At 38.2% G+C, this 27,713-nt stretch overlaps 3 protein-coding genes across 3 annotated transcripts in view; 1 reads left to right on the forward strand and 2 right to left on the reverse strand.

Annotated features, from left to right (window-relative positions):
- Nucleotides 1-605: 605 nt before the first annotated feature.
- LOC138179661 (ribosomal RNA small subunit methyltransferase NEP1) lies at nucleotides 606-2,180 on the reverse strand. The gene is made up of 4 exons (XM_069112688.1): nucleotides 1,924-2,180; nucleotides 1,456-1,699; nucleotides 841-1,049; nucleotides 606-749 (listed from the first exon to the last, which is right to left on the reverse strand). The coding sequence occupies exons 1-4, from the start codon at nucleotides 2,065-2,067 to the stop codon at nucleotides 636-638; spliced, it is 711 nt and encodes a 236-aa protein (XP_068968789.1). The 5' UTR covers nucleotides 2,068-2,180; the 3' UTR covers nucleotides 606-635.
- A 378-nt stretch (nucleotides 2,181-2,558) lies between these two features.
- Nucleotides 2,559-8,560, reverse strand: LOC138180180 (outer dynein arm-docking complex subunit 3). Its single transcript, XM_069113755.1, has 10 exons — nucleotides 8,446-8,560; nucleotides 5,959-6,080; nucleotides 5,709-5,861; nucleotides 5,525-5,626; nucleotides 5,272-5,457; nucleotides 5,030-5,145; nucleotides 4,381-4,737; nucleotides 4,169-4,313; nucleotides 3,075-3,227; nucleotides 2,559-2,774 (listed from the first exon to the last, which is right to left on the reverse strand). The coding sequence occupies exons 1-10, from the start codon at nucleotides 8,534-8,536 to the stop codon at nucleotides 2,559-2,561; spliced, it is 1,641 nt and encodes a 546-aa protein (XP_068969856.1). The 5' UTR covers nucleotides 8,537-8,560.
- Nucleotides 8,561-10,664: 2,104 nt separating this feature from the next.
- N (neurogenic locus Notch protein) overlaps nucleotides 10,665-27,713 on the forward strand; it is a 182,879-nt gene continuing 165,830 nt past the window's right edge. The window contains exon 1 of the mRNA XM_069112802.1: nucleotides 10,665-11,000. Coding sequence (XP_068968903.1) covers nucleotides 10,886-11,000 — 115 coding nt within the window. The 5' untranslated portion in view covers nucleotides 10,665-10,885. The remainder of the gene's footprint in view (nucleotides 11,001-27,713) is intronic.

Here is a 27,713-nt window from a genome sequence, read left to right on the forward strand (position 1 = left end):
TCACCTCCCAGTAATTTACATGATTAAAATGTGTCACTTCGAATAGAGGCATTAAATCACAGAAACGACAGATCTCAACATTAAGAAAACAACATACTGTGATTTTAAAAAAGGAAACTACGAGAAGATAAAAAAGTGTTCCAAATACTTAAGATTAACGACCATTTTGGCTTTGATGACGTAATGAAATACGAAAGTCAAGAAAGAAACTAGATATTTAGGAGTCAATGTTAGTGTACATGCAGCACACGTTAGCATCCTTCCGGTTGCCATCAACTTTATCACGTTCCGACCAGCGATTGGTGTACTTTTGTTAGAGTCTTCGGGATGAACCAATAGCTTGAAAACCAATATTGATGAGTCATGTTGTTTAGGATTTTCCATTGAGTGTTACGTAACACTATGCGATGTTTACTTCTCTATAGTTCTCTATACTTAGTAAATAAACATTTCAATAGAAACGTGATATAATATTTGAAATACATAATATAACACAATTTTATATGAAAGTACAATATTTTTATTTATTTCCACACGTCATTTTATTTTCTTTTTTTATTCTTATTCACAATTACACAGAAGTTGCTTATAAATAATAGAAAAATAAATGACGCACGTATACTGTCAATTTGTTACTATACTATTCCCCAAACTTCTTCAAATGCGGAGCATAATTTGCTACACGTTAAAGCACCAGATAGTGGATAGTTGCTTATAGATATAGTATCTTCTATATAATCTGGCTTTACCTGTAATTTCAGTTATTAATAAATAAAATGGTCAAACTAAATAAGACATAACATATAACGATGTATTGTATTTGACACTTGTAAAGTTTACCTGTCCATGTGCCATTGCTCCTACTGTAACGGCTATTGGTTCATCAGGGGGAACTAATTCTCGTGGATTTTGTACTTTATTCGCGCTAAATGACATTGCAATTTTACGACAACCAACTGGCAGATGATCGGTAACTGGATTTTTAATTACTTTTAATAATTTCATCGGACCATCAGAGGCACGAATACTGAATTTATGTAACAATTGCACTGCAAAATACGAGAGAAATTAATATAAAACACAGTCTTGTACAGAGATCACAGGACAAACACCTGATAAGTAATCATTTTTAAAAATGCAGCCAAAATACATCGTTGAAAAGAGCATTTTAATAGGACACAATTAAAAATGTGAAGCCTTTTGAAAACAATCAATAGATCGACAAGGTTTGGTAAAAATCTCAGAAATATAGCTATATCAAGAAGCGATATTTCCAAAACTATGGATTAGCCTTAAAATCATATACAGAGGCAATCGTAGTAACATGGGATTGCTCATCGACATACTGAATTTTACAACTGCTCACCTGTAAAACACAAAACGTGACTTATCGTGTTTCTTCTTATGCTCTTTGTATTTATTCAATATTCGTAGAAATTCATCGTTTATATTTACCCATAAGACCAGCAAAACGTTTAAACGTTCTTGGTATCCTGGTTTGCGGATTTACTTCTATCAAAACATTCTTTTCCGTATGGAGATAAACTTGCAGAAGTCCAGCTCTATTTAATGGGCTGTCCATTAACATTAATAAACATTGATGAGTAATATCTGGTCGGCACATGCCAGGATCACGATTATTCTTTTTTAATATATTAACGTGATCATCACAATTCAATAACTGAAAACTATTTCCAACCTAAATAAAGATGGTCGTTATAAAATTATTATATCGTTTACAATGAAACCAATTTCTTAATGACTTTTATACGTATCTGCCCCGAATACAATTACATTGATAATGAATTGAAAATTCTGTCACTAATCGATAAATAAATTCATTGATACAAGTTCAGGAAGACAAAGTGTAATAATACAGGTTTAGAATATATTTTAAAAGTTACGAATAAAATATAACCTTACCTTAACCGATTCTAATTGAGCGTTTTCTAAGATAATAATTAAACGTTTCTCTTGGTTTTTGATGTGAGCAATATGAAGATGTTTAGGAGCTGGATCGTATTCAGAGTCGCTATTTCCATCCCGAGTTTTACGCTTTTTACCCATCTTCGTTAAATTTAGCGCAAGTACGAATTTTTGTAAATACGTACTTACAAGTATGTCAAAAATCAGCGGACAGCAGGAATAAAAGCATAGCGCTTAAAGGACTGAGAGATGGCAGAAGTTTGAAATTCCGTGAATCTTTAGAGGATTTCTTTCGATACGGTAGTGCATGGAATAAATCTATCGTCGAGCGATATTATTGGATTATATACTATTAGTTGGTATACCAGGTACTAGATGTCAGTAGTATGTAGTTACTAATTTAAAATGCGTGCAGGGGATGTTAAAGGAATGTAATAGTGTTGTTTAACAATATAATAAACAATACAACGATACAATAATGTTGTTTATATTCAACTTATAGTACTGTTATATAAATTATTGTTAATCTTAAAGGAAAACGTACGTAGAAAATAAAATTGAGCGAGTATATATCAGGATAGGATAATTGTTGGCATAAAATTAGACGAATATACTAATATACATAAGAAAGTTCATTTCCTGAAAGTAAATGCTTTTCGACGACTTTTAATATCAACCAGTTGCTGTGCCTGTTTCTTGAGAGTGTTTCTAGTTGGTATATCCTCTTCGTCTTCAGAAAGCAACGTCGCCGGTGTCATGGTGGATGGAAATCGTGGGAAAAGTGGCCCTCCATCCATGCGTGCTGCTTTTCCCTCCACTGAGTTAGTCGTAATCGATACTGTTTCCAACTAAATAACCAATAGATTAATATTTATCTAGACGTTTCCAGAATGATAAATAACCGTTCGATTATACAAGCAACATGAGACGAAATTCCTTAAAACGAAATATTATTCATTATCGATGGTAAGTGTTTAGATTATGAAAGAACTTGGACTATCGACTATCGACTATCGACTATCGACTTAGTCTTACGATCCATAATTTCTAAATAGTAAATTAGAGATTCATTTTGTTACACTTTATTTTTAATTACACTTTTGGCAACTATTTCTGCGATATTTAACGAGTTAAAACGTATAGTTTACCTTGTCAATCGATATTTCCTGCAATACTTGCAAATACTTGTCTTGACCACCGAAAGTTTCAATGGTATTAGTTAGCTTCTCATTTATTAGATCTAGGAGCTGCAAAGGGTGTTGAATTTCGCTTGATTCTTCAGGCAACGTATCGATTATATCCTGAAAGATGCGAGAAAATATCGTTATATTATTATTATATTCTATCTTATATTCTATCTCTCGATTAGTACTAGTACGTTAATATCGGTTTTCCTGCGATAAAGCAGATTTTATCCTGCGAAATATTGTTTAAAGAAAAGCTATTATAATTCTGGAAGAAATTATTGTTATTGGGTGGTGTTGGTTTCTAAGAGAAGATGTTTCTTCTTTGTCCTGGATATTTGTACAGCTACAGCTACAGCTAGTAAGAGAACCGAAAGAAGATCGTAGGACGAGTTAACGACTAAGGGCAGCACGTACTAGCAAGATCGATTGAATCAATAATTGATTTTCTCGTGGTTCGACGTGCTACCGAAGTGTTTACTTTCGATCAGGTTCGAAGGTGTTAACGCGGTGGGACAGCAACTTCTTAAGGTGAGAATTGCAGACAGGGATTGTTCAAGGAAGTTGATTGGTCAACGACTCGCATGTCGGCGGTGCTAAATCTTCAGAGACGATATAATGGCTATGGAAACTCGAAGCGTCTCCATTCTGGTGACCACCATTCAATCTGCTTTTACTAATTTAATTAGGAATTTACATGGTATTTCCATCGACCATTTTAACACCACATAGCCGCTTACAGGAGATTTCATTTTGTCGGCCTGTTAATTCATCGACATATTTCTTTATTTCACGAACGAATATACGTTAATTGAAAATCTTTCAAGTATAGTATAGGATAATAGTATAGGATTGGCGGCTTGAAACAGTGCCATCAGAATTTTCTCACGTTAATTTATACAATTCGCAGTATGAAAAACTTGCAACATCTCTGTTGCGAAATGAACATTTTCAGAAATTCAATTCTATATTGATAGAGCTTCTCTTACCAAAAGATTAGATAACACGGTGTTTCATTAATTAGTGAAATATTACGAGAAGATGCTGTAATTACTCACTCGAAATTTGTTGCACACGTTCCACAGTGTCATGGTAATTCCTTGCAATAGATCTTCCACCTTCTGCCTTCTCGCGTCTGCTTTTAATCGGCGCGATCGCTGTTGATCGATGCGACGGTTCAGTTTCTCCGTTTCTTCCGCATTTCTGACATACACGGTGTCTGTACAATACAATATCCTTGACGAATATATAGAAACAGGTGGAAACTCACTGTTCCGCGTCCTTCGTTTCAGAGAACTTTCTCATTTCCATTTCGTCGATAAGCTGCAGTCTCTGCTTTTCTAAAGCCATTTTCTCTTGCTCCGTGGCCAGCCGCATTTTCTGCAGATTATCCTTAGTCGCTCGCTGACCCAGAAACCGGTTCAGAACGTCTTCGGATCTGGACACTCCGGTGGCACTGCGGAGCTTGGCGAACGTCTCTTCGAGTCGTGTCACCTCGTCCTTGGTAATGTCCTCCGCATGCTGTACATGGCTTTCTCCACGCGTGTCAAAATCATCTCGCGGACGCGAATGGAATATCATCTTTTCCAAACGCTCGAGTTCCGTTTTCCGCTCTAACACGCGTTGCCTGGTCGTAATACATTTTCCTTTAATTTACTGCCGATTAAATGCCGATTAAATCTAAGAATTGTGTCCGAATAAGATACTTTAAGAACTCGTCTCATTTTCAGATCGATATTTTAGTGCACGAATAAGCGGCCTTCGCACTCTACTCTAGAATATTTTTCATCATTGTTCACCATATTCTACCAAATGTCCAAATCGGACAAATTGTGAATGTAAACAACTAAATAAAAAAAAAAAAAGAAAATTGTTCACCAGATTTTACACGGATTTACCTCAACTTTCATCGATCATACCTGTATTCTTCAAGGACAGCATGACGCTCTTTGCTACAATTTGTAACCTCGATTTCTTCCTTTATCAATGTTTCCTGCATATTATCCTTTAACGTAATAGCTTCTTCTTTCGCTTTCTGTGCATAGATAATGTAATATAATAATATAATTAAATCAACAAAATTAATAATAAAATAATTAAATCCGCCTTATGTCTTACAAAAGAAAGGAATTATCTCGATACAATTGAAACGATGCCTTGCCTCTAGACGTTTCATTTCATTCTCTTGCTCCTTTATTTCATCTTCCAGACCTTTCAACGAAGACGCATAAAGCACAGATTTCTGTTTCAGATCGGAGCACATCGACCGATATTTCATTCGTGCTATGTTCGCTTTGATTTGCATCATCCTGATACGCTCCAAACGTACTTCCAGTTTAACAATTTTCTGTCACCATATAAACGTAACTCTAACGGATGCTCTGACGATGTTTATCTGTATTGTTCTAACTCACGTTTCGCAACGGATTCTCCATTTTCTCCTTAAATATCTTTTGCATCTTATTGCTCGTTAATTTACTATATTCATCCAGCAACGAGTGCAGTCTCTGCTGTCGCTAAGGAATATTTACGCTTCTATGGATATAAAATACATTCGCGCTAGTCTAATCTTTAAGAGATTGATATCGCGTTGCTCACCTTCTTACGTTCGTACTTAATTAGATCGTGCTTCTTTCTTAAGCGTATATTGTCCTCTTGCATTTTAGTAATTGTCTCATCTAAATTGCGTTTTTTCTCACAAGCCAAAGATTTGCGGCTTACGTGAACTTTGCCCCCTGATTTCCCCTCGTTCTGAAATAACGTCAAACATACACACAAATGTATAACGTTTTCACGCCGAATGATTTACTTAATCAATGTTTTTTTAATCGTCGCATTCCATAATTACGTTCCGTATGTTTGCATATTCTACGTAGAGTTCTTTAACGCTTCGCTTGAGAGTTGCGATTTTCTCCGCGTATTCGTGTTTCTTAGCTTCGTATTCTTCGAAAGTCGCTTTTCTTTGTCCCTCTGCCAACATAAGACACATACTTAGTTATTAACACTTACTAACGATTTTTTATATCGGCTTTACGTACCTATATCTACAGTTAAGGAATATCGTGTCGCGTCGAAATGACAAATCGACTTCGTTCGACGAGATATTAGATATTTCTCATGAATATCTAGCCATAAAATGTTTATCCAAGGTAAAAGTTTATAACTCAAAGAACAAGAGACCAAACTTGTTTAAGGAAAATATTAAGTTATATTACCGTCCTTTTAAATGACTGCTAAGAACGTAGGATCGTAGGATAATCTTTTCTTTAATGATACAACCTATCCATCTTAGCTACAGTACCATTGAACGATTTACTTCATCTATTTATACCGTTACGTCCCGTGACCTTACGATATACCAAAATCCATCCCTCGCTCAAGACGGCCTCCAGCTGTACAAATATAATTAATCGGACCCTCAATAAGCCTAAGGAACTGTCATAAAATTTAGCACTTTTACTTTACCGTCAAGGCCCTTAACGAGGTCCTTAACAGGGCCCTTAATTGCCACATTGCCATAAAACATCTTTCAAGTCGAGAAGCTCCTTAGGATTATCGTTCATTCAGGTAAAATACGGGAAAAGCGGGTTTTTCCCATGTTTGACGGCCTCTTCCACCGGCGACCGACCGTTGGTGGGAGATAATTTAAAAAAAGACTTTTTATTTATTAATAATTTATTTGAACGTGAAGCCTAATATTGTTCCTTTCGGACTTAATTCGAATAAATCGATTTTTTAAAGAAAAATGTGTATTTTCTTTTTTACCCGTCAATTTGACGGGTGCTCGTAGAGATAAGTATATACGAAACGCCCGTAAACCTAGTGTTATTAATTCCGTATAAATATCGCCGTCACAAAACATAACTTTACTTGCTATCATCCCTTCGAACAGAATACATCTCAACTTGCTCTTTACTTTTGCCTGAAAACACTTCTACGCGCACCACTCACGTTCTTCAAAGTTGTTGGCTTTATAATCATTGTTGGCTCAGCTTTATAATCATTCAAATACCTCTATTATCTTAACCGAAATAGGGGATCGACTGATTCGTGGTGTCGATTATCATATATCGTAACGAGAATTTACGACTCTCGTTGGCGCGTTATACGCGTCTCGTGAACGCGTCTCGTGAACGCGTCTCTCTGCGAAGCGGTCGAACATATACTATAACCAATTATATCGACTCTATATCAACTATTACTACGATATCAACAGCTTCTCGAAAGAATATCAGACGGACGATCAAGAAGTCAAATTTTGATTGTCAAGTTTAACTTTAACATATACGTCGGAGATGAAAGGACATCGGGACCTTTCTTTAGAATGTTCGGAAAAACCCAATACCCCAATTCAGATGTTTACGACAACGACATTTAAACAATAAACGAAGAAATAGTTATGCGGGTACTTAAGGTTTATGACGATGGGTTTGGGCTCGAGGTGACTTAATGAGTCACCGAACGTACCCACGGTCACGGGAGGGACGTGTAATAACGGAAGTAGGAAATAGTTGTGCAGCTTTCCTCAAAAACAGAGATTAACCCAAGGAGTGGGAAAAGGACTATATAAAGGCAGTTTCATTTGGATTACGAGTCAGTTAGTTAGTTAGTTAGTCGTTGAGCGAATTGCTGATTGAGTTATCGAGAGAGTTATCCGAATCGTGTATTACGTTGGCATTCGTCATCCCGTGGACCGTGGATTCGTTATCGAACCTGAATTCGTTGTCACCAACATCTCGACCATCCTATCGCTGCAATTACTCATAGCACAATTGTACCAATAAACATTAGCTATATCCGCGATGGTAAATTTGAGCGAAGGTTCATCAAAATGAAAACAAAATACGACGGTAAAATAAAAAATGTTTCAACGAAAAAACCATTGGATAGATGCCGTAAGATGGGAAATAATAATTTATACAAATGCTCGAGTTGGCGAGTTCGCGAACCGGACCGATATTTGCTAGTTTACGTTTAATAGAAACGCTCGCTGGAATATTCACTTTGTAATTAGCATTTTGATAGCTAGTATATATCGATATGCCACTAGAAATGTTCTTTTTTCTTCTTGAAGAAGCCACTTATGTGACACGAACGTTTTTTTTTTTTTTTTGAACTTGTAGTCTTTCCGGTTAAACGTGTTCTTATGTATCTCTGTATGCAATCGGCAACTTGCTTGGGAAATAAACGCCAGCGAATTGTTTTCTTTTCTCAAACGACGTTATACGAACGACGTTACAAACGTCGTAGCAAATATGTGAATATTAGACCAGATTAAGTAAACAGACCGTAACGTTACTATTTTCCACAATATCTTTTATCTACGTAAATTTACCTGATAGCTGAATCTTTTTCTTGATCTCGGTGATTTTTTTATTCAAATCGTTTAGTTTGTCTTCTATAGTGGGCGCTAACGGGTCAGACATGATTTCACGCAGAAACTTGCCAAGTAATCCAGTTTATCGACTGGATACTTGGCGTTGTCCTGGTAACGACATTACGTACAACTGTTTGCTCTAGGTGTCACGCGTAAACCGTGGAGCGCAGAGCGTAAAGCGCAGAGCGTAAAGCGCAGGGCGTAAAGCGTAAAGCGTAAAGCGTAAAGCGTAAAGCGTAAAGCGTAAACCGTAAACGTGTAATTTATAAACAGTTACCTAATATATCAATTTTTAATCTTTTAATGAATATGTTTTCGTTAATATCGTTACAAAAAACATGCTTAATTAGGGATATTACTAACTTATCGTCAGTGTTATATCGATCTTTAATCTCTGTACAATAAATTCTACTATTTTATCTTTACATATATACTAGCGTTTAAAAGTTAAAAATCTCTTATTTGATGAGAATACAACATGCAAATAGCATGAATGGAAGTATAATAGTTCTAGTCTTATTGTTAGTTTTCGTATTTATTTAAAATGTCTTAAGAATTTAATTCTTAACGAAATACTTAACTATATTTAAAACCGTGAGAAAGAAATCAAAATCCAACGAGTAGATAAAGCGTTATGATTGTTACTGTATATCAAAGAAGAAGGCGATGAAACGCTACTGTTCACAGGAATAAAAGACAAGAAATAATAAATTACATTATTTTTTATTTTGAATCGTTTTAGCAACTGAGGCTCGATCTTTATTTTAATTTAACAAGGAAACATAAAATATGCACAAACCAAGGGTCTTTTAATCAAAGCATCAACAGTTAATATAATATGCGGTCATAATAATATGCGAGCAAACGAAAATGCTGTTACCCTGTTGCTCTTCATCTTACGCGACGATGCATCGCTCGAGGATGTTGGTGGTTCGATGATGGTGTTAATCGTCCCATTAATAAAAACTAACGACCATCGTATTTACAGTTTCTTGCGTGTATCTTGCGTGCCTTCGGGAACACAAAGGGGAAAGCAATTCGTAAGTCTTGGTCCGTTGAATGGACTTAAGGAGAGGGCACCGAATTATAATTATAATTCCGCATTTGTATTCGTTAAGGCAGCAGCCGCGTTTGCCGCGACCACTGCTACGCTGCCGATGAAATTCGCGTTACACGCAATCAACCGCTGGAAGGTTAATTAATGATCAGACATGCTTGGCCAGTACTTGACGAAGCTTCATACACATCAGCGCGGCGTGGCGCGGCGTGGCGCGGCGCGGCGTCTTGGTACTTTATAACTGACCACGTTCGTTGCGTTCCGTTTGCCGCCTGAATTCTAGAGAAGCATCACGCGCCACGGTGTTAGATTTCAATCCGGTCGAGAATCAGGAATTCGATTCACATTTGCGACTCGAATTCGTGAAACTGACAATGAGTAAAACACGTTCAATGGTAATTTGAAAAAAAAGAAAGACACGAAATAACAAGAAAGCAGCTTAATGGTTACCTCGTTATTACACGTGCGGATGCTTTAATTAACAACCTTGATAACGAAACAATTAAATCGCCGTCGTTAGACTGTTCGTTCACACGCAGAGTGGTGCAGCGAAAAGATGGAATTAATTACAAGTACTATATCATACCTATCATCTACCGTAACAAAGACAATTGATTAAGAATACCTATATTATAACAGGGACAAAAGATACGACTCACTAGCTCGAGATATATATGAGATGGAAATGATTGATTGAAATCTTGTTTAAGTAGATAATACTTTTACATTTGTAAAAATGTATAACCATATTATTTCAAAGCATCTGTAACAATAATGTATGAAATAAAACCATTATTATATATCAAATGAAATTTAATTTTCGATGTTGTCCGTATATCGATCATAATATCGAGCGACATTGCGATATTAGTAAGAATTACTTCACGTCCTATTTTTGATTGTAGCATAAAAAAATTGAATTGAATATCGAATAAGTTATCGTGTAGCTAAAGTGTAATAAATGCGCGCTACGGCCTCGTTCCGTTCGAGCTGCATCTTTATTGGCTCGCGTGGTCAGCCATCCTATGGTGGCGGAGTGATACAGCTGTAGAAGGCAGGTGCGCGCGCATTGAGGAACTACTTTCAGCGCGTTAAGCGAACAATAGGGATCCCAGAAGTGTTTCGGACGCGGTCGTGTTCGTATATGGTTGCCGCATGCTTTTTTCTCGTATTGCCTCGCGTGAACGTGTGCACATTTTTGTTGGACGTATCGGAGGTGACATAGATTTCGGACGATGTGCGTGGTCAAGTGACGGTACGCGGATTTTATACTGAAGTGCACCGAAGTGTTGGTTGTTTCTAGTGTGTGCGCCCGGGTCCCGATGAGTGTGTGTCTACTCGATGTGTGTGGATAAAATTCACGGCATCATGTTGCCACAACGAAAATTGGATTACGCATCGATGGCGTGTTTTCTTCTGCCTCTGCTCATCCTTGTTTTCTTTCCTGCGGTGTCCGGTAAGTGTAATATCACATTTTATTCGAGGATATTACGCGCACTTCGGTCAGGAGTCGGTTTGAAGTCATTGTTCCCCACATGTCGCTGCTAGGCAACAGGTCACGAAACAACGCTGAGCGCCGGCGCGTTAGACGCTTGCTCTTAACTGACATTCGGCATATTTTTCAAACGTTTCCTCCGTGAAACGTGTTATAAAACGTTTGATCAACGAGGTCAAACCGTTGAAAGATTAACGAACGATTTCGTTCGTATAATTAGTATTCCGAAGCGATGTCGGACATTGCCGTGCTTGCTTTCAATTACTACCTGTCTCAAAAATATTGACCGTGTCAGTGGTTGTAGTACTCTCCCTTCTCTCTTGCTGCTCAACGCCTCTTTATTTCTCCAAACGAATATTTGTCAATAATTTCTTCCTTTTCATTTTGTTTTTGTCTTTCATACGCGCATGCAGGATACTAGCATTAAAAAATACATACTAATACTATTATTTTCACCCATGAGATTAAAATTCTCATTCTATGTACATGTGAAAATTGAATTATTTTCTTATTTATTGCTATCTAAAAAGAAACTTATTTCAGTACTTTATATATTCTTCACGTATGTATATATGTATGTTAGCCTGCTCGAATACACGTGGTTAGTGGTTATGTTACTGTCACAGTGGTGCTCAATTTCCATATCATCGATAAGAGTGTACTTTAAAGTTGCTAGTCCCTGAGGGACAGGTGCCCAACCCCGCTTTCCAGGAAACGAGTCTTCCTTCCCTTGTGTGCGCGTAAACATCCGATGTATCGCGTTCCCGTTTCTTTTCATTCTTTTCTCGCAAACGACAGTTTTCATTTTCCCTTATATACGACAATTTTTGGCCTAAAAACTTCTGCTTGTTATCGTCTTATTTTTATACCGCTAATTCCGCTATACCGCTAGTTGATATTTTTATAAACCCAAGTACCAAAGCAATGGAACGTAAGCAGAAATCTTATATACGTGTATGTGCATTTCGTATATTTCTGCACCTTCAAATTTCCTATATGTATGTACAGTGGTATGAAAAAAGTTGTCGCAACTTCTCATTACGTTACAATAAATAAAGGAATAAAAAACATGTAGTTATATTAGAGGGCCTTCTCATGTACAATTCTATTAATTATTAAGTATATTAAATATATCTCAGCACAGAAAGGACTCTATTCCTTAAAGACTCGATTAAATAAATATTGCGGCAGTTGTTCGTAGTTAACAAAGTGAAAAACAGTATTGGCAAATGACTCGACGCCATATTGGAAACGATGCCATATTGGCGGGTAGCTCGTTGTCAATTCTATTTGATTTTTCATACAGGCTGATCCTCTACGATACAGTGGAAGTAAAAAGTAATATACAGCAACAAATAATAAAAGTACTTAGTACATATATATACATATTTTCTTATTTATCGTGACACGACGAGAAGTTGCGAAAATTTGTTCACATCACTGTATATAAATACAGAAACATACGTATATTTTGTAAGTTAGACACCCACAAATGAGAAAGTAAATCATTTTTCGCAAAGTATGTATGTACATTCTCGTTGGATCTAACGTAATATAGATACATATTACGATACAAATAACAATACTAATAAATGTAAATAACACTATTAATTTAACATTAGCGTTAAATGTAATTCATGCATATTTAATATTTGAATAATTGAATAATACAATTGAGTAAGAAGAGTACAAGTTATATATGTTGATTATATATATGATACGTTGATAAGAAACTTGTAGCTTATGTGGCTAAAAAGGACGATATCGGATTTTGCAATGTAAGATTTTATCGAGTTCCAAGTTAGTATAATTCGCATAAAAATGCAATAAAATTAATAATAATATGCGTATCTAGAATAAAATGTAAACAATGCAGAGTAGTTTAAAACCTTTCGAACGTTCCTGATCGTGAATTTTCATTTTCACTTTTCTGTACCGCGTAAATCTGTGTAGGCGATGACGTAAGACTGTCTTAGGCCTTAGTACAGTACATACTTAGGCGGGAAGAACGTGCGGTCGGTACAGGGCAATCGACCAAAGAAAGTTGGTAAAACCGAATAGTAGCGACACGCAGACAAATGCAAACTCCGATCATTCGACACTGTTGCATAACAAATTCCATTTTATACCTTTCTTAACCTCTATACACAAAGGTGAATTCTTCGGTATCATTTTGCATTAAAATACGTTATTTTGATTGAATACATATTTCACATTTCTTTTCCGCTGTTAATCTTACATTTAGCTATTATGCTAGTAATTGTCGGTGATAATCGATATGAATTAATGCGAATCGATTTTTCGAAATTTTAACCTTGACGCGATTTTTATTCGAGACGTTGCATCTATCGGGTAAAAAAAAAAAGAAAAAAAAATGGAGAGTATAATAAAGGATTTGATATGACGGGATTACGTTCTGGAACGTTCTCCGATCGAGACAAGTTGGCAGTCGCTTCCGAGAGCGTACCGAGGACCTCGCCTCGAGTCTGTTACTTGGCGTTGAGATATTCTGAATGCGGCATGGCGGCAGTTCTGCAGACTATCCCCGCCGTTCTTATGTTCTCAGGCTTTCTCTTCTCTCTCTCCTTAGGAAACGATTCGCCCCGGACTTGACGTGCTTTCACACAAAACCATGCGCTCGTCGTCCCTGCGCCAATTCACTTTCGCGAGCCTAACTCGCAATTGATAGGTTAACATTTTGCTCCTTCTTAAAAATTCAATTCAAACGAACGAATAGTTTATAATATAGAATGTTTTCGAATCAAGTAAAATGGAGATTGTGTTAATATTATATTTATATTCGGTGTGTAGAAAATTAGCATGTCCCAATTGTTCTGTCACGTTCTGTACCGATGATGTATAAATTTATACATCGTACATTATACGATAATATAAATTCTCCTAAATAAGAGCTTGTTCAATGAAATAAATAATAATTTGAAAATGTTCATCGGCAGGAGTTTGAATTATGACATTAACGAAATAATTATCAAAAATAATAATCATATTAATATAATCATATTAGGTAAGTTAATAAATCACTGTAGTAAATAGCTTTCTTGACTTTGTTTGTCAAGTCTGGGGAACTTGGCTCAGGAAAATATTATCCATTTGTTAAGGTAAAAGTTGCTATCATATGCTTTCATTGTCTATTATATCTTATTTTCTATATATATTTTTTATTTTTCTATATCTATATTTTTATTGCCGTTTGAAACGTCTCTATCACTTAAATTATATTTATAAATTATATTCAAATTATACTAACGCAATATTTATTATTTCGAAATATAATTGATATCTCTTTATTTACTTAAGCACGATATATAGGTATTTTCTATGTGTAGAAGAGCATCTCGCATTAGAATCGTTAGTGCTACGCAATAATATAAAATATCACGTAGCGTTCTTGTCATTTCGCTCGTTGTCAGAATACAAAATACATAATACAGAATACAGAATACAGAATACAGAATACAGAATTCTGATCAAAGAAGACAATTCTAATTATGTACTTGTAGCGTACTATACATATAACGTGGCTGCAAGTCGTAAGATCCTTTAAAATTTTCGACAGTCGTTGCGATTAAGATTTTCAATGTCGGTATTCGGCCCTTCTATATCACATATAGAATAGTTACTAGAGATAGCCGAAATCAGGCACGGCTTAGAATGCGACGTGCGATCGACCTGTAACCGGTTCTTCGTTCCCTTTCATCGATTCAGGGGCCACACGAGCCTTCCGTGCACACGTGCACATATGCACACATGCAACTTGAGATACGCGTGTACGATGATACTAAAGTCCGCCAAGCGTCTTTTCTACCGTTCACTCAGCTAGCTTAGGACTTAAGGACATTGATCAAGAAACGTGGAAATTTGACGATCCTGTGGTAAAAACCTGACTGATTTCGTTCTTGCAAAAATTACACGTTAATTTACCCCCGGCAAGGACGTCGTCGTTCGCTTTGATCCACGATAATTCATGCATGTGCGATTGTCGTTAACGATTTTACTGTGATGAAACCGGATTGGTGCCCAATCAGGTTTTCCACGAGCTACTAAAGACCGCACGAATCACGCGTGTTTTTCGAATGGCTGGATATCGGATACCGATACTTTTTCCTCCTGTTCTCCGATCGTTCCGTTTTCTCCTTTAAGTCGAGGCAGGACATCGAAGAAAGACGATAGATAGTCGGTATCTCGCGGCATCTGTTAACTAAAAGGGCAAGATCTCTGGCTGTACGTCGCTTACACCGACCTAGCCTATACGCCACGCGGACATTTGCATTCGTCTTAACCTCCGTATCGTCCCTTTTCTCCTTGTTGTTGACGCATAGCGTAAAACCGCATAATTAAGGTCTTTGGCTACCGTACGTCTATCCGTTCTTTCCGTCCTTTCCGTTTCTCTCTGCCAGTTACGTGGACGTTCGGAGATCCGTGCTGTTGCTCAGTATCGTGCAAGAATCGAGGATTGTGCCGTCAGTCAATGGCAGGACAGCCACGAGCCCTTATAAAGCACCAAAGGATCTATCCTGCGTGGCAGTATGTAGATTTCCAAGAAGCTCGACTCACAGGAAAAGGAATTTTTCGATGGATAGGAAGTACAGCAGGGATCTTTGTACGCGGTTGATTAGAAATCTATGTTCGATAGCGTCTAGTTGGATCGAACGCGATACAAGTTTTCACAGAATTGCCGATATTAAGAATTTATCGCTATTTTAAGAGTTCACGCGATGATACTTTGAAGCTTTTTGGCCATTTATAACGTCACAAGTTACGCGTATACTTATATTTAAAAATATATACTTTACTTGTATACTGCTCTGGTACTTTATCGTGTAGCGGCACATGAGTTAGAGGTCGATTCAAATCGTGTTGTTCTCTTGCCTCGGAGTATCAAGATCGTTAGGATACACTTAATCTAAGTATAAATAAACTCCGAGCAAAACAATGTCGCCGCTACGTGCAACCGTCGAAAAAAAACGAATTTGAATTTTCCGACTCTCTCCCGACCAGTATAGATACGCGGACGCGGTCGCAAGGAAATGAGTTACAGTCAGTCGTCGATCAGTTATCAACCAGTTATCGACGAATTATCGGCGATCTAATTAACGAGTCATTAGTCAGATCCTATTTTACGACTTGTACACTGTCTTAGCGAATCGGCTAGTAGTTCGCCAACATTATCCGTATATTAATTTGTCATTTTAAATATATTCGACGGTTTCAACAACCAGCAATCTCCTCGTCCATTAAATCTCACCGACCAACCATCCTCTACACACAAACCTCTACAATCGTATTATTTTATACGTATTATTATTACATATGGTAAAATAGAATTTCCAAAGGATTTGTCTTATTTCAATAATTTTCCAGTATACTTGTGCCTTATCCTCTTCATTCAGAGACACAATACCGACGACGATGCTATCAGTATTTCGCAATCTAACGACGAACGAAAAGTTATTCAACTACTTGCAACTTTCTCACAAGTATTAAACGCGTGCTCCCTCCGAAGAGAAATACGCTTTAATTCGCTATCGTTGCCGACAATCTTTCGCGGCCAGTGATAGACAAGCGAAACTGTTGCGACCTGGGGCGGGAAAAAAGGTGAGAGCGAAAAGTAGCGACTGTTTTCGTGGCGAGAAGACCACCGCGAAGCTGTTTTCTTACAGTGACACGTGGAAATGGTTTCACGCAGGCGGATTCGAATTAGCCTAAAGCGATTATTTCCCGCGGCACGAGCACGGATAGTGATTCTTGTTACGTATTTCTTCGTCGCGTTGCATCGATATGCCGATTTTTCCCAAGACGAGCGACATCAGCATCGCGAATATACGCGAAAGGCTCGCTCTACGTTAGGTCAATGCGATCGTATCTATTAATCATTCGATTCCTTTTCTCTGTCTCCCTCTTTCCAGTCTTTCTCCACGGGCATAAGAGCGTACTGTGTACTGTGTACACTGTACACAGTCACTCTTTCTCCTGATAAATGGCAATGAGCGCCACGGTAATGCGAATGCTTTACACGAGGCTAATCGCCGGCTGACTAATAACTTTTCTGCTGGTGAACGTTCATGGGAACCTGTTTATACAAACTTGCAGAATTTTCCTATTTTCAGAAACTCGCGTAAAAACTTTCAAGTAGGTGCCGTTTTTCGAGCATCGTAACACGTACTAGGAAAATCGTGTCTCTTTATTTCTTTGATATCTTGATATCCACGTTTCGTTGATGTTACTAGTTCATAAAATTTCGTCGGCATCGATCTCTTAATATCCCATAAATCCCACAAATAAAGGAAAAATAATTTTATGACAATTTGATAAATATCTGTGCGATAAATGAAACGTTACAGTATCTAATGAAACGAAGAAATATTTTATTTATCAGTGAGTTCTTAAAAGGTTAAACAAAATTGATCGAAAGACAGGGTTAGTTGTGAAATGTTTAGGTCGGTATTCGGTATTCTGAACTGAAATAAAATTTTTTCTTTTAGAAAACGTAAAAAACGTACGAATTAAGTAGACGAAATTAGTTGCGCTTTGCTTTTACTTTATTGCGAGTCGAAGATCAGGAAATTTTGCGAAAAATGAATCGTAACGTCGTTTGTACGATTCGCAATTGCGTATCGATTTGTATGGTTTTCCATGCATTTCGACCAACGAATGTACTACGTATATTCTACGTTATCCGCAGTAAGAGATTCGTAGGTAAATGGTATTACAACGTTACAATTAACGTTGTGGAACGTTGGCTTGATTCATTTTTCACATCGTCAGCGAGCCTTACCTTGTATCTGAAAGCAAGAAGAACCTCCTCGTAGACACGCTTGTTGATTCGTATTACATGCTCGCAAGACGGAACAATCGAAAGCCACGATTGCGAAGCTAACGTTCCATTAAAACGAATCGACTTTATTCTTTCGGTACTGTATAATGTATAATGTAATTCCGAATTGCAAGGTGTTTTATGTGTTATTTCCATGTTTCGAATCGTCGTGACCAAGTTGTAGCGCGGTGAAAATTTTCCAAAAATTACCATTCTCTCCAGGTTTACGTATAATTGTAACGCGAGCAAGAACCTCCCGCCTGCCGCTAGTGGAAAGTGAGAAACGGCGTTCTTATCGAATCCCAGCGCGCACGCTACGAACCCGGCTCCAACTTGTTCGCGTGAGTGCAGCCGAACGTCGCGTCCCGTCGCTTAGTTGTATTCTTATTCTTTTCGCTTCTCGCATCAGTGTGCTGCGTATGCGTGTGCAGTCGATAAATATTCGTTTGCGTGCGCGCGACCGTCGGATTGGTGGATGCCGCGCGACGAGTTATCAACCACCTTCGCTTCCACAAACAACTAATTGATCGCTTGTCACCTTTCCTGCAGTTTCACGTTGATTGGCTGTGTTTTATTATTAATGATTAATGGACCCGCGATAATCCGTTCTCTTTGGTTGCTTTCCATTTAATAGATCGTTATTCGATCGTAAAAAAATTCGCGGATAGATATTAATGTTGCATTAATTAACTCAGGGGTGTGTCTTTTTTTTTTTCAAGAAAAGCGATTCCTCTCTTTTCTTCCTCGTCCTCGTCTATAAAAGCTATAAAAGTCATAAAAACCCCACGAAAACGTGACTTTCTTATTTAACATGCACGTTCATATATCTATACAGTCCCATTGTGTAATGGTCCTTGAAGCAACATCCAGCAGCAGCTGGTCGACGGTCTCCCACGCCCTGCTACCAAACGGCACGAGTCCTTGCAGGATTCCCAGGATTTACCATGCTCGTGTCGAAGTAATTTGTTCAATTTTTTTTTTATCGCTGTGATCACGATAATAATCATCGTTTTACAGTTGCGGCGCTAACGTTTTGTTTTCCTTAATATTATTCCGAGCACTTTCTTCATCCTACGCAAATTCTAATTACGACGACATATCGCACAACGACGAAAATTTCACCTCGTTTTCGCAAAGTCTTTATAATCCGTCGCGCGAGTGTTTTACGTTTCACGCGCGTTTCACCAGTCTATACGTAATTTAACATGTATACGTATATTGGAACGCAAATGAGTGGAACCATAGCTTGAAAGCAATGGAAGATAGATAGATCGAAAGGAAAATGTCAATAGAGAAAATTAAATCATTTTTCGTGCAATATCGTTGCATCTGCGTTTGATTCGGAGCTATGACTCTAGTGGCAGAGTGGGGAAGCCTGCGGATGTACATAGATTTCTATGTAAGTAAAGGCGCACGATTGTCGCACATCTAGTTATGGGCATTATTACTTTGTCGCTACGTGTTTGTCGCCGCGTTCGGTAACGTTGTGTACCCGCTGCGACGGTGCGCGACAAAATGTCTATACATGCACATACATACATACAAATTTCAATGTGACGTTTATAGAGACTATTTTTATAGAGACTCCTTGGTCAACATGCCACTCGTGCGTTTCTTTTACTTGAAATAATTAACAGGTGGTCGTAATGGAATCGTTGATTTTCGATTAGTTTGGCGTCTTGTGTTTCGCTTCACTATCTTATTAAATCCTCCTTTCATTCTTTGTTATCGTGCCGAAGACTGCGTAAATGGATAACCTTTGAATTCACCTATCAACGATCATACACGTAATTACATCGATAGGAGCACGTTACGCCGTTTGATCGCAACACCGCTTGCTAACGCGTCGAACCGTGTAAAAGCATTCTTCGCTGTATACACACAGTACAAAGGATTTATAGCGGAGATGTTCGAAGCGTAAGATCGATAAATTAAAGATTGCGAACTCGTTATCAATCTTCGTGTATGGAAATTTCAATTGTAATTCAATTACAAAATACTATAATTCTTTTTTTGCATAGGCCACAATTATTTTGTATCAAGGAGTACAGCATTGTTCAACAACAACAATGTTGTAGTTTATTACGTAGGTATAGTTAAAAAAATATTATTTTCATTTTTACTTCTGCGTATGTATTTAGCAAATTCTGTTCGGATTTTTCGGCAAATTCGCACCGGATTTCGGCAAATGTAAAATTGCAAGTAACAAATAGGGAAATTAACAGTGCCGTGCGAACTGGTTTTCGTGATATTCACATTTCGTAGATTGGTCCAAGTTTCTCCAATTCTTGTAGGCTGACCTTTAAAAAGTCCATGCCCACTTTTACCAAATTTGTGTACTTGTCGATTAGAGCGGTTCTTTCCGATTGCCTGAAAGATCGTGGCTCGTCAATTAGCATAGTGTATATGCCCGTTTTCACTCCAAATCGGATTGGTTGACTTCTTAAAATGGCACGATCCTCGATGAATCTTTCCTCGTAGAATAGTTCGGTCCGCCATGTTGTACCTAAAAATATGTAAAACTTGTTTGCTTAGTTTCTTTGATAATACAATTCAGTTATTACAATTCAATCGTTGGAGATAACGCAATTCAAATACGTTGCATTTGCTGCTACTTGATACGAAACGATTAAGATTTTCTATCAACGATATCGATAATAATGTATAATGCGTTCTTTTACCGTCACCCGAATAACTTACTTTACAACTTCAATTTACTTGTTATCCATTCGCTGAACAAGATGTTTTCGTCTTTTATCCGTTAGATAAAAAAGTTTAATTCAGTGTGCCGATATAACCATTTTGCAAAATGTTATGCCTATAGACGTTAAAACGTGGCAAGAATTATTGTGACAACCAATTGAATCATAATGATAATACGTTTAACGATGAAATCATATTTATTTCGTTCATATCTCGATAATAGAGTAGTTTCATACGGAATATTCATTTAATTAAAATAAACACGAACGACTAAGCGTTTCTCTAGTAGGTGCTCGAAACGGGATCATTGGTAGAATCAACGGGATTGTTGAACAAAGTTTGCATTTGGAGCAATCGTTATACGTTCGAGTTCGAGTTTTACCCCCCTTTCGGAACCCTGTTTGTCCGTTTCAAGCTTACCGGTACCTTTGTACTTTATACCATTATCGATTGCCAGGTGCGTTTCTGATAGGTCTCCGAGCGTGACGGAACGCATAGGGAAAGGTTGGTGTTTTGTTTTCGCGGTGAATAGTACGCATGTCCCTAGTAAGAGGTTTGCAAACTTGTAATTTTATATCGAAATTTCAATATTTTTCTAAAAATTGTACTTTTCGTCAATCGCAACGATTATCACGTCGTCTTCGTGCTTGTCGCATTCCCTATCGCTAAACTTTATTTTTATCTATATCGGCCACTATATGTTGCGCTAAAGTTATTATGAAAATAAAGGTACTAGATATAGCATTAAACAAAATTAAAATTAAGGGCGTTATATTTTACGATATATTTTACATTGAAAACGAAATCCTCTCATTCGTCGGAGAAGACGAAATAAAGGGATATGGTTATCCATCGCAATTCTTAAAAAGGAAGTCTCTGGATTCCTCCTGTACAGATTCTTCGAGTTCCCAAGAGAACTTTAAACAGTGCACTTTTTATCGTTAGATGCAGAATGCGGGATCTTCGTACGTCAGTATTTCAATTTCAGTGCATACCTATGCGCTTGTATCGCATCCATTCCAATGCCGCATTTATTTCTCACAACGCGTGTTTTATCATCGATCCCTTGCATCCTGTTTTAGCGTAATACGAAAGCCGCTTTCTTCGCGCCAATATGGATCGTGGTGTTTTAAATCCCGCGCGGTAAAAAATTATCGTGGCTGAAAAAACGCGACTTCCCTTTCGAGAAGGAAACAAACTTCTTCGAGAATAAGACGAACAAATTACACGCAGCAAATCATTGCTTTATTCGCTTTGATATATCATTTTAGGTACAAGTAAACTCGGTAAGATAAACCTATATAAATAATAAGCCTACTATCACGGCAATAAACATAAAGGAAAAGAATATGTGATTTGTGATTTTCTGCTCGTTTCGAAGTTATACGTCAATTCTAAATAAGAAGTAAAGAAATGTTTTTGCGCTTTACTACCGAGAAGAAACGATAGAAATGGTTTATTTATACAGATCGCGTAACTGTTCACCGACATTGGACGGCAAGTGAAATAATACGATAAGAGGAAGGATATGCATCGCGAATAATTGTTCGTGTCGTCTATTTCATTTGATCGTTCGTTTCTTCTCGTTCATCGATTTATACGTTGCGACGAGCGCTAATAAGCGTCGATCGTTTACGATGTATCCGGTGGAACGGTAAAGAGAAATCGGTATACAATTTAGATGCTGTGAATCGTGCCGTTCGGTGACAAGGTGAAGTATTTTTCTCCGTTTCTTGTTCTCGTTATTTTGATAATTTGCGCCCTTCTCGTTATTTCCAACCGTTCTGTTTGCCACGTATATGGCCATCGACGAATTATTGCGCTGACTGGCGCATTCCCGATGGGTGCACCAGACGATGCTCTACAAAAACGAAGCTGAATACCATCGGCAGAGAATACCTCAGCGTCCTGGCAACGGCAGGTGCGAGGTACGAAGGTAGCGAACGACGTTTTCACCATGACTCGTTCCTTCGGATAACGCGCATACTTTGATATTCGATATAAGAAGGTAGGGAGACAGGCGTACGAGAACGAACTGCTGAGATTGCATTAAACTCGTAGATGCGTCGAATAATGCTTAATGTATTGTCATCGTCGTCGTCGTCGTCGTTGTCGTTTAAAATGTTCAATGATAAAACGTCATTTGAACAACATTTTATCTATATTTTTGACTTATTTTTTCACATAGGTTCACCCTCTCCCATTGACCATTTACTCGACAGTTACAGAACACGCCGTATTCTGTATCTTCTTTACGCAGAGTTATCGATTCAAATAACTGTTATTCTTAGAATCGAAGCTCATAAGAACACGAGTATATTTACGAGGCGTTGATATTCGGTATCATTGATTCTTCATCAAGAAATAATATAAGCGAGACACTCGATAAAGCAATCGGAGAAGAAGATACGCCTCGTGTCGAGGTTTCTACGTGGCTTTGTACTGGATTTAAGCGAATGTGGAACGCGACACCCCGTACAAACTTTTGAGGAGTTTACTTGCAGCAGACGACACCTCTGAAACGTTATATTTTATCAGATACTTCCTCACGGTACAAATCATTTTTAAAACTTGCAACGGAATAAATTTCTGGGGAGACCGTTATAACGTCTTAACGAAGATAATTCCATCTTCGCGTTAATAAATCCTCAACCTAGGTACAAATTCACAAAATGTCCGAAAAAATTGTAGAAAATGTATATGATAAAAAGTACTGTTCGGTTGGTTTTCTCGACACCTCGCGAGCTTTTCGTAAAGTACGGCACACGAGTTTGCTAATCGAAATTAAACAGCATCTACCCCATCCCTCTTACCTTCTTTCGAAATCTAATAATCTAATAATCTAATACGCTCTGGTGGTCCACGAGGAAGCGTGCTGAGCCCAGTGCCTTACCACCACTTAAGCCACTCTCTTTACCACCGATCTACCGACAAAGGACGATGCGATATTTCTCACATATCTAGGCTGACGACACAGCGATATTAGACTCCGACGTTAATTCACACATAGTGTCGGAGAAATTACGATACAACCTCGACGAAATCGCGATCTAGTTGAAAACATGGAAAATGGAGAAGCTGATGCCGCCAAACGAGTATATATTACGATAGTCAGTTTAAAAAGCACATCAAGAAAAAAAGACAATAGCTGGACGAAAAATATAGAAATTTATGGAGGCCTATCGGCAAAAATCACGTTATTATTATTATACGAAATGGTTTTGAGACCAATCTGGATATATTGTTGCCCTATATGGGCAATGGTATATGACTCAAATTTAAGGATTACTGAAAGATGATGCAGGTCAACGAAGAAACTAGAGTATTGCCTGTTAGGGAAGAAATAATACGTATTAGCAGACGCTATTATGAGAGGCTTCAAGCCCGTACAAACTCGATACGTATATCTTCCTAATGAAGAATACAGATTGATGTAGATGTCACTTCTCAGATCTACCAACTAAGTCTAATTAAAATAACAAGTTAATATATAAATAACGTGTAATACTATGTAAAATGTGTCGCGTACCGTATATCAAAATTGGTGCTCAATGTCTTTTTACTCGATAGATTGCGCAGAATCGACAGAAGAAGTGAAAAAAAAAAAAAAGAATTCTCAACTTGTTTATTCACAATAAACCCAAGTCCAAGTATTCACCGAAGAGAAATTCGCTGGATAGCTTGTAACGCTGCTCAGTCCTTGCTCTTTCTCTCGTGTCAGTACAATTGCTCGCTGTCTTCATTCGTATACATATGGACATTTAGATCGTACGGCTCTCGGCGTCTGCCGGTCACGAGCAGACGAAAGAATCGTCGAGCGCTTAATCGTGCGTTGGTATTTGGGGTCAATGAGACAACAGATGGACGGAGAACAGAAACAGAATGGACAAAGATGGGAAGAAAGATGCCAATGGCGCGCATCATGCCGATCCAAGTACACACATACGCAGGTATCGATTCTTGACCACCTCTATGTTGGATCGACGTGTTCGTACCAATACCTTTCTCTCGCGCTTCGTCTTTCTTCTTCCTCTTCTCGAAGTACCGGTATCTTCTTTGCTCCTCGATCTTCGAGCGCTTCCCCGTGATAATAACGATCCGTTCGAGTCCTTTATTACCGATGCTCCTTCGTGTCACTTGGCTTCGAGATTCGTTTTCCTGTTCGTTGCCCGAACAAGTACTTATCTACCGTTTTGTTTTTAGTCGATCGAGCCTACCTATTCGTCTTTTTTAATCTTCTTGCTAGAAACAAATTAACGTTAGAAACTGCAGCTTCTCTGTAACAGCCGCGTCAGCAGGAATCTATGGGTCTTCGTGCGGCCTAAAGTTTACCCCTAGTGCCTGACATTCTCCTATGAATTGTTGGATCATATACCCCATAGCTACGGGCTATAGGTATGAATATAGATACGTTTCTTCTATATAGGATGTCGGTAGGTCATGCGTATTTATTCGTAACGTATGCCGTCTGAAACCCAGCATCGACTCTATTATTGCGAAGCGAGGACACCATGAGGATACTAAGTATGCGTAATGGCTGCGAAATATACCTTATACCAACTTAGAAGCACCCTTTTCTAGCTCGAGATATTCTCTTCTTCCTCCATCTTCTGCCTCTTATTCACGACTAACGACGCAAATGACGGTGATTTGCTATATTCTGCAGAGTTTTTTGCCTATGGTTAAGTTAAGAAGCAGGCAACTGTGACTATTGTGACCGTAAATTGCGTTACGCTAATTGTAAGAGTTCATCGATCTCTTTCAGCGATGGAATTTATTAGCGAGTCGAAGAATATTACTACCGCGCATGATGTAGCTTATTTAAAATTTCATCTCTACTTTGATTCACCGCGATTGATTTTACCGCATACTTGATTAATGGCGGTTTGTACGGTTTATGGAGGTTTGTCGTAAGTCTCGTAAATGGAAAATGAAGATGGCAACGTCGATTGACAATCGTTAAAGCGATCCATATTTTAATATATATAGATATAATATATATAGATATTTAGTAGATATAGAATATAATTCTATACCGAGCGTTTACTCCCGACTTTGAAATACCTCAGTCGGCGAACCTGAAATCTATACCGTAAAATAATAATCGTAAAGCAATATTTTCAATTTAACGAAGACCTGGTTGCTTCCAGAAAATTACCGTACCTATGTTCTTCTGTAACGTTACAACGCATTGCTGCCCAGCTTCGTATCCCTTGTAATGCGAGTCTCGTAGTACGCCGTAGATTCGTTCGATGTCGTATAAATTATGAGAAAATAAAACTCAAATATTTAATCGTTCACTTGACAAACAGCGTCTAAACTAGTTAAAAAGCTATTTCACTTTCCATTTCGGTAAAATCTTTTATCGATAATCGAGCAAAATTCATGGAAGGCGCGAAGGTACGAGTTACTGCTTTAATAAATTTTTATTTCAATCGATTATTTCGTCTTGCATAAGTACGTGTTAAGTAGATTTATAAGAGATACACTTGACGAATAAATCAAATTTCGCGCTCTATCTCGCGAATCGTCATCGGAAATTAGCCTCACGGAGCGTTATTTATTTAACCTTCTTTAGGTCGCAACTTTCTCTACGTTGTGTCTATGCGGCGCGCTTGCAGTCGAAATCTATCGTTAGCAGTTGACGTGATTGTTTCGTTTGAAACTTCAAACTTAATCTGATCTTGTTGTTGCTGCGCCTACCTATCTTAACCTCCTTCGATTTTGACGAGAATACAAAACCATGTTTTTATAAAAACTATATGTATAATTATTCGATATAAATAAGAGACATTGGTTGAGAAACACTGGTAAGCGTTGGTATTTAATAGGTAGGGCGGTATGAGGGCTGTTACGCAGGCAGGCTCCCCTAGTTTCCGGTGTCAGCGATGCACTCTAGCCTTCGTGCTGTGGTTCCTTTCTAGCCTGAACGCACGTATTTCAATCACACGCGAGGTCTTCGTCTGCATTTGACCATTTGCTCTCTTCCGTATAGTCGAAAGATAATATTCTTTCCTGCCGTCATCCGGTAACCTGACGTATTACGTACATACGTGTTACGAATGTGTGTATACATCGCCTTTTGTATTTACGCGTGCATTTGATGCATTCGGGCGTCCTAAGAAATTTCTTATTAACTTCTGACAGCAATTTGCCTTTGAGAAGAAGAAAAAGAACTTTGTTAAAAATAAGCGTATTATTATCCTCGTATATTATTTGACGGTATCTATGTTTATAAGGATCGTTGAGTAAATAGAAGGGATTAGTTTCTGAACGAGGATCTGGAAAAATTCATGAACTCGATTCGAGCGTGGGAGGACGAGAATTGCGGCGAGCAACGAGAAGCATCTGCACGTGGAGGACAGTAGCACGAGGAGATAAGGAGATAAGATTCGCGAAGATGAAACCGGATAACCTACCTTCCCTTTTTACAAAGTTACTCTCACTAACAGAGCAAACCAATTTCAAGCCAAGGGTCCACCCATTGTACCGCAGGGCATATCCTGCTTGAGATACATTACTTGACGTGTATAGTCTTGCTACGCTACGACGAGGTTAGAGCGCAAAAGAGCAGACACTTGGAATTGCGTTTGTTCAGCATTGGACAACTACTTCTTACGTTAGATATTTTTCCATATATCCTTGGCTTCGATATCCTTGCTCCGACGATGCTCCGGTCAACAAAATTTATGTGCAATCTCGTGCCTAGCTTTATCGCTAAAACGTACGATCTTTAATTCCAGGGGAAGAGAACACGTTCTCGGTCGCGTTGCTTTGGAAACGAAGCGCATGGTATTGTTGCGCGCGTAATCTCTCGACATAGTCCAAGTTGAGGTTACGCTTGCATAATAGCACGTCGGTAGATCGTTACGAACGAAATGGCCGGAGCCGTGTCATCCTCTCTACGGTTCATGTCACTTCGCTACGTGACCGGAATTCCAAGCAGCTCGACGATGCTCGATGAACGGCGTCCAGTACAGCGTATCGAGTTCTATCAGTCGTTTCAAAAACCGTAAACTTCCTTTTTCTGTTGATCGCGAAGCGGATTCCTTTCCGGGTCACGAGGGGTTAACTCGATGAGTAAAAACCCTTCGATCGTAGGTTTCATGATTTATCGCGCGATTCGATAAAATATT

This window comes from Bombus flavifrons, chromosome 5, assembly GCF_040668555.2.
Source record: "Bombus flavifrons isolate JBK064 chromosome 5, iyBomFlav1_principal, whole genome shotgun sequence".
Taxonomy (NCBI): domain Eukaryota; kingdom Metazoa; phylum Arthropoda; class Insecta; order Hymenoptera; family Apidae; genus Bombus; species Bombus flavifrons.

What these genes read in the sequence shown, in the direction of transcription:
- LOC138179661 (XM_069112688.1), bottom strand. Translation starts at nt 2,067, where the DNA reads ATGGGTAAAAAGCGTAAAACTCGGGATGGAAATAGCGACTCTGAATAC. An exon ending in CTCAATTAGAATCGGTTAAG is followed by an intron (nt 1,700 to 1,923) that starts GTAAGGTTATAT and finishes ATCTTTATTTAG; the next exon opens with GTTGGAAATAGTTTTCAGTT. An exon ending in GAGCAATGGCACATGGACAG is followed by an intron (nt 750 to 840) that starts GTAAACTTTACA and finishes CTGAAATTACAG; the next exon opens with GTAAAGCCAGATTATATAGA.
- LOC138180180 (XM_069113755.1), bottom strand. Translation starts at nt 8,536, where the DNA reads ATGTCTGACCCGTTAGCGCCCACTATAGAAGACAAACTAAACGATTTG. An exon ending in TGGAGAATCCGTTGCGAAAC is followed by an intron (nt 5,458 to 5,524) that starts GTGAGTTAGAAC and finishes ATATGGTGACAG; the next exon opens with AAAATTGTTAAACTGGAAGT. An exon ending in GCTGTCCTTGAAGAATACAG is followed by an intron (nt 4,738 to 5,029) that starts GTATGATCGATG and finishes TATTACGACCAG; the next exon opens with GCAACGCGTGTTAGAGCGGA.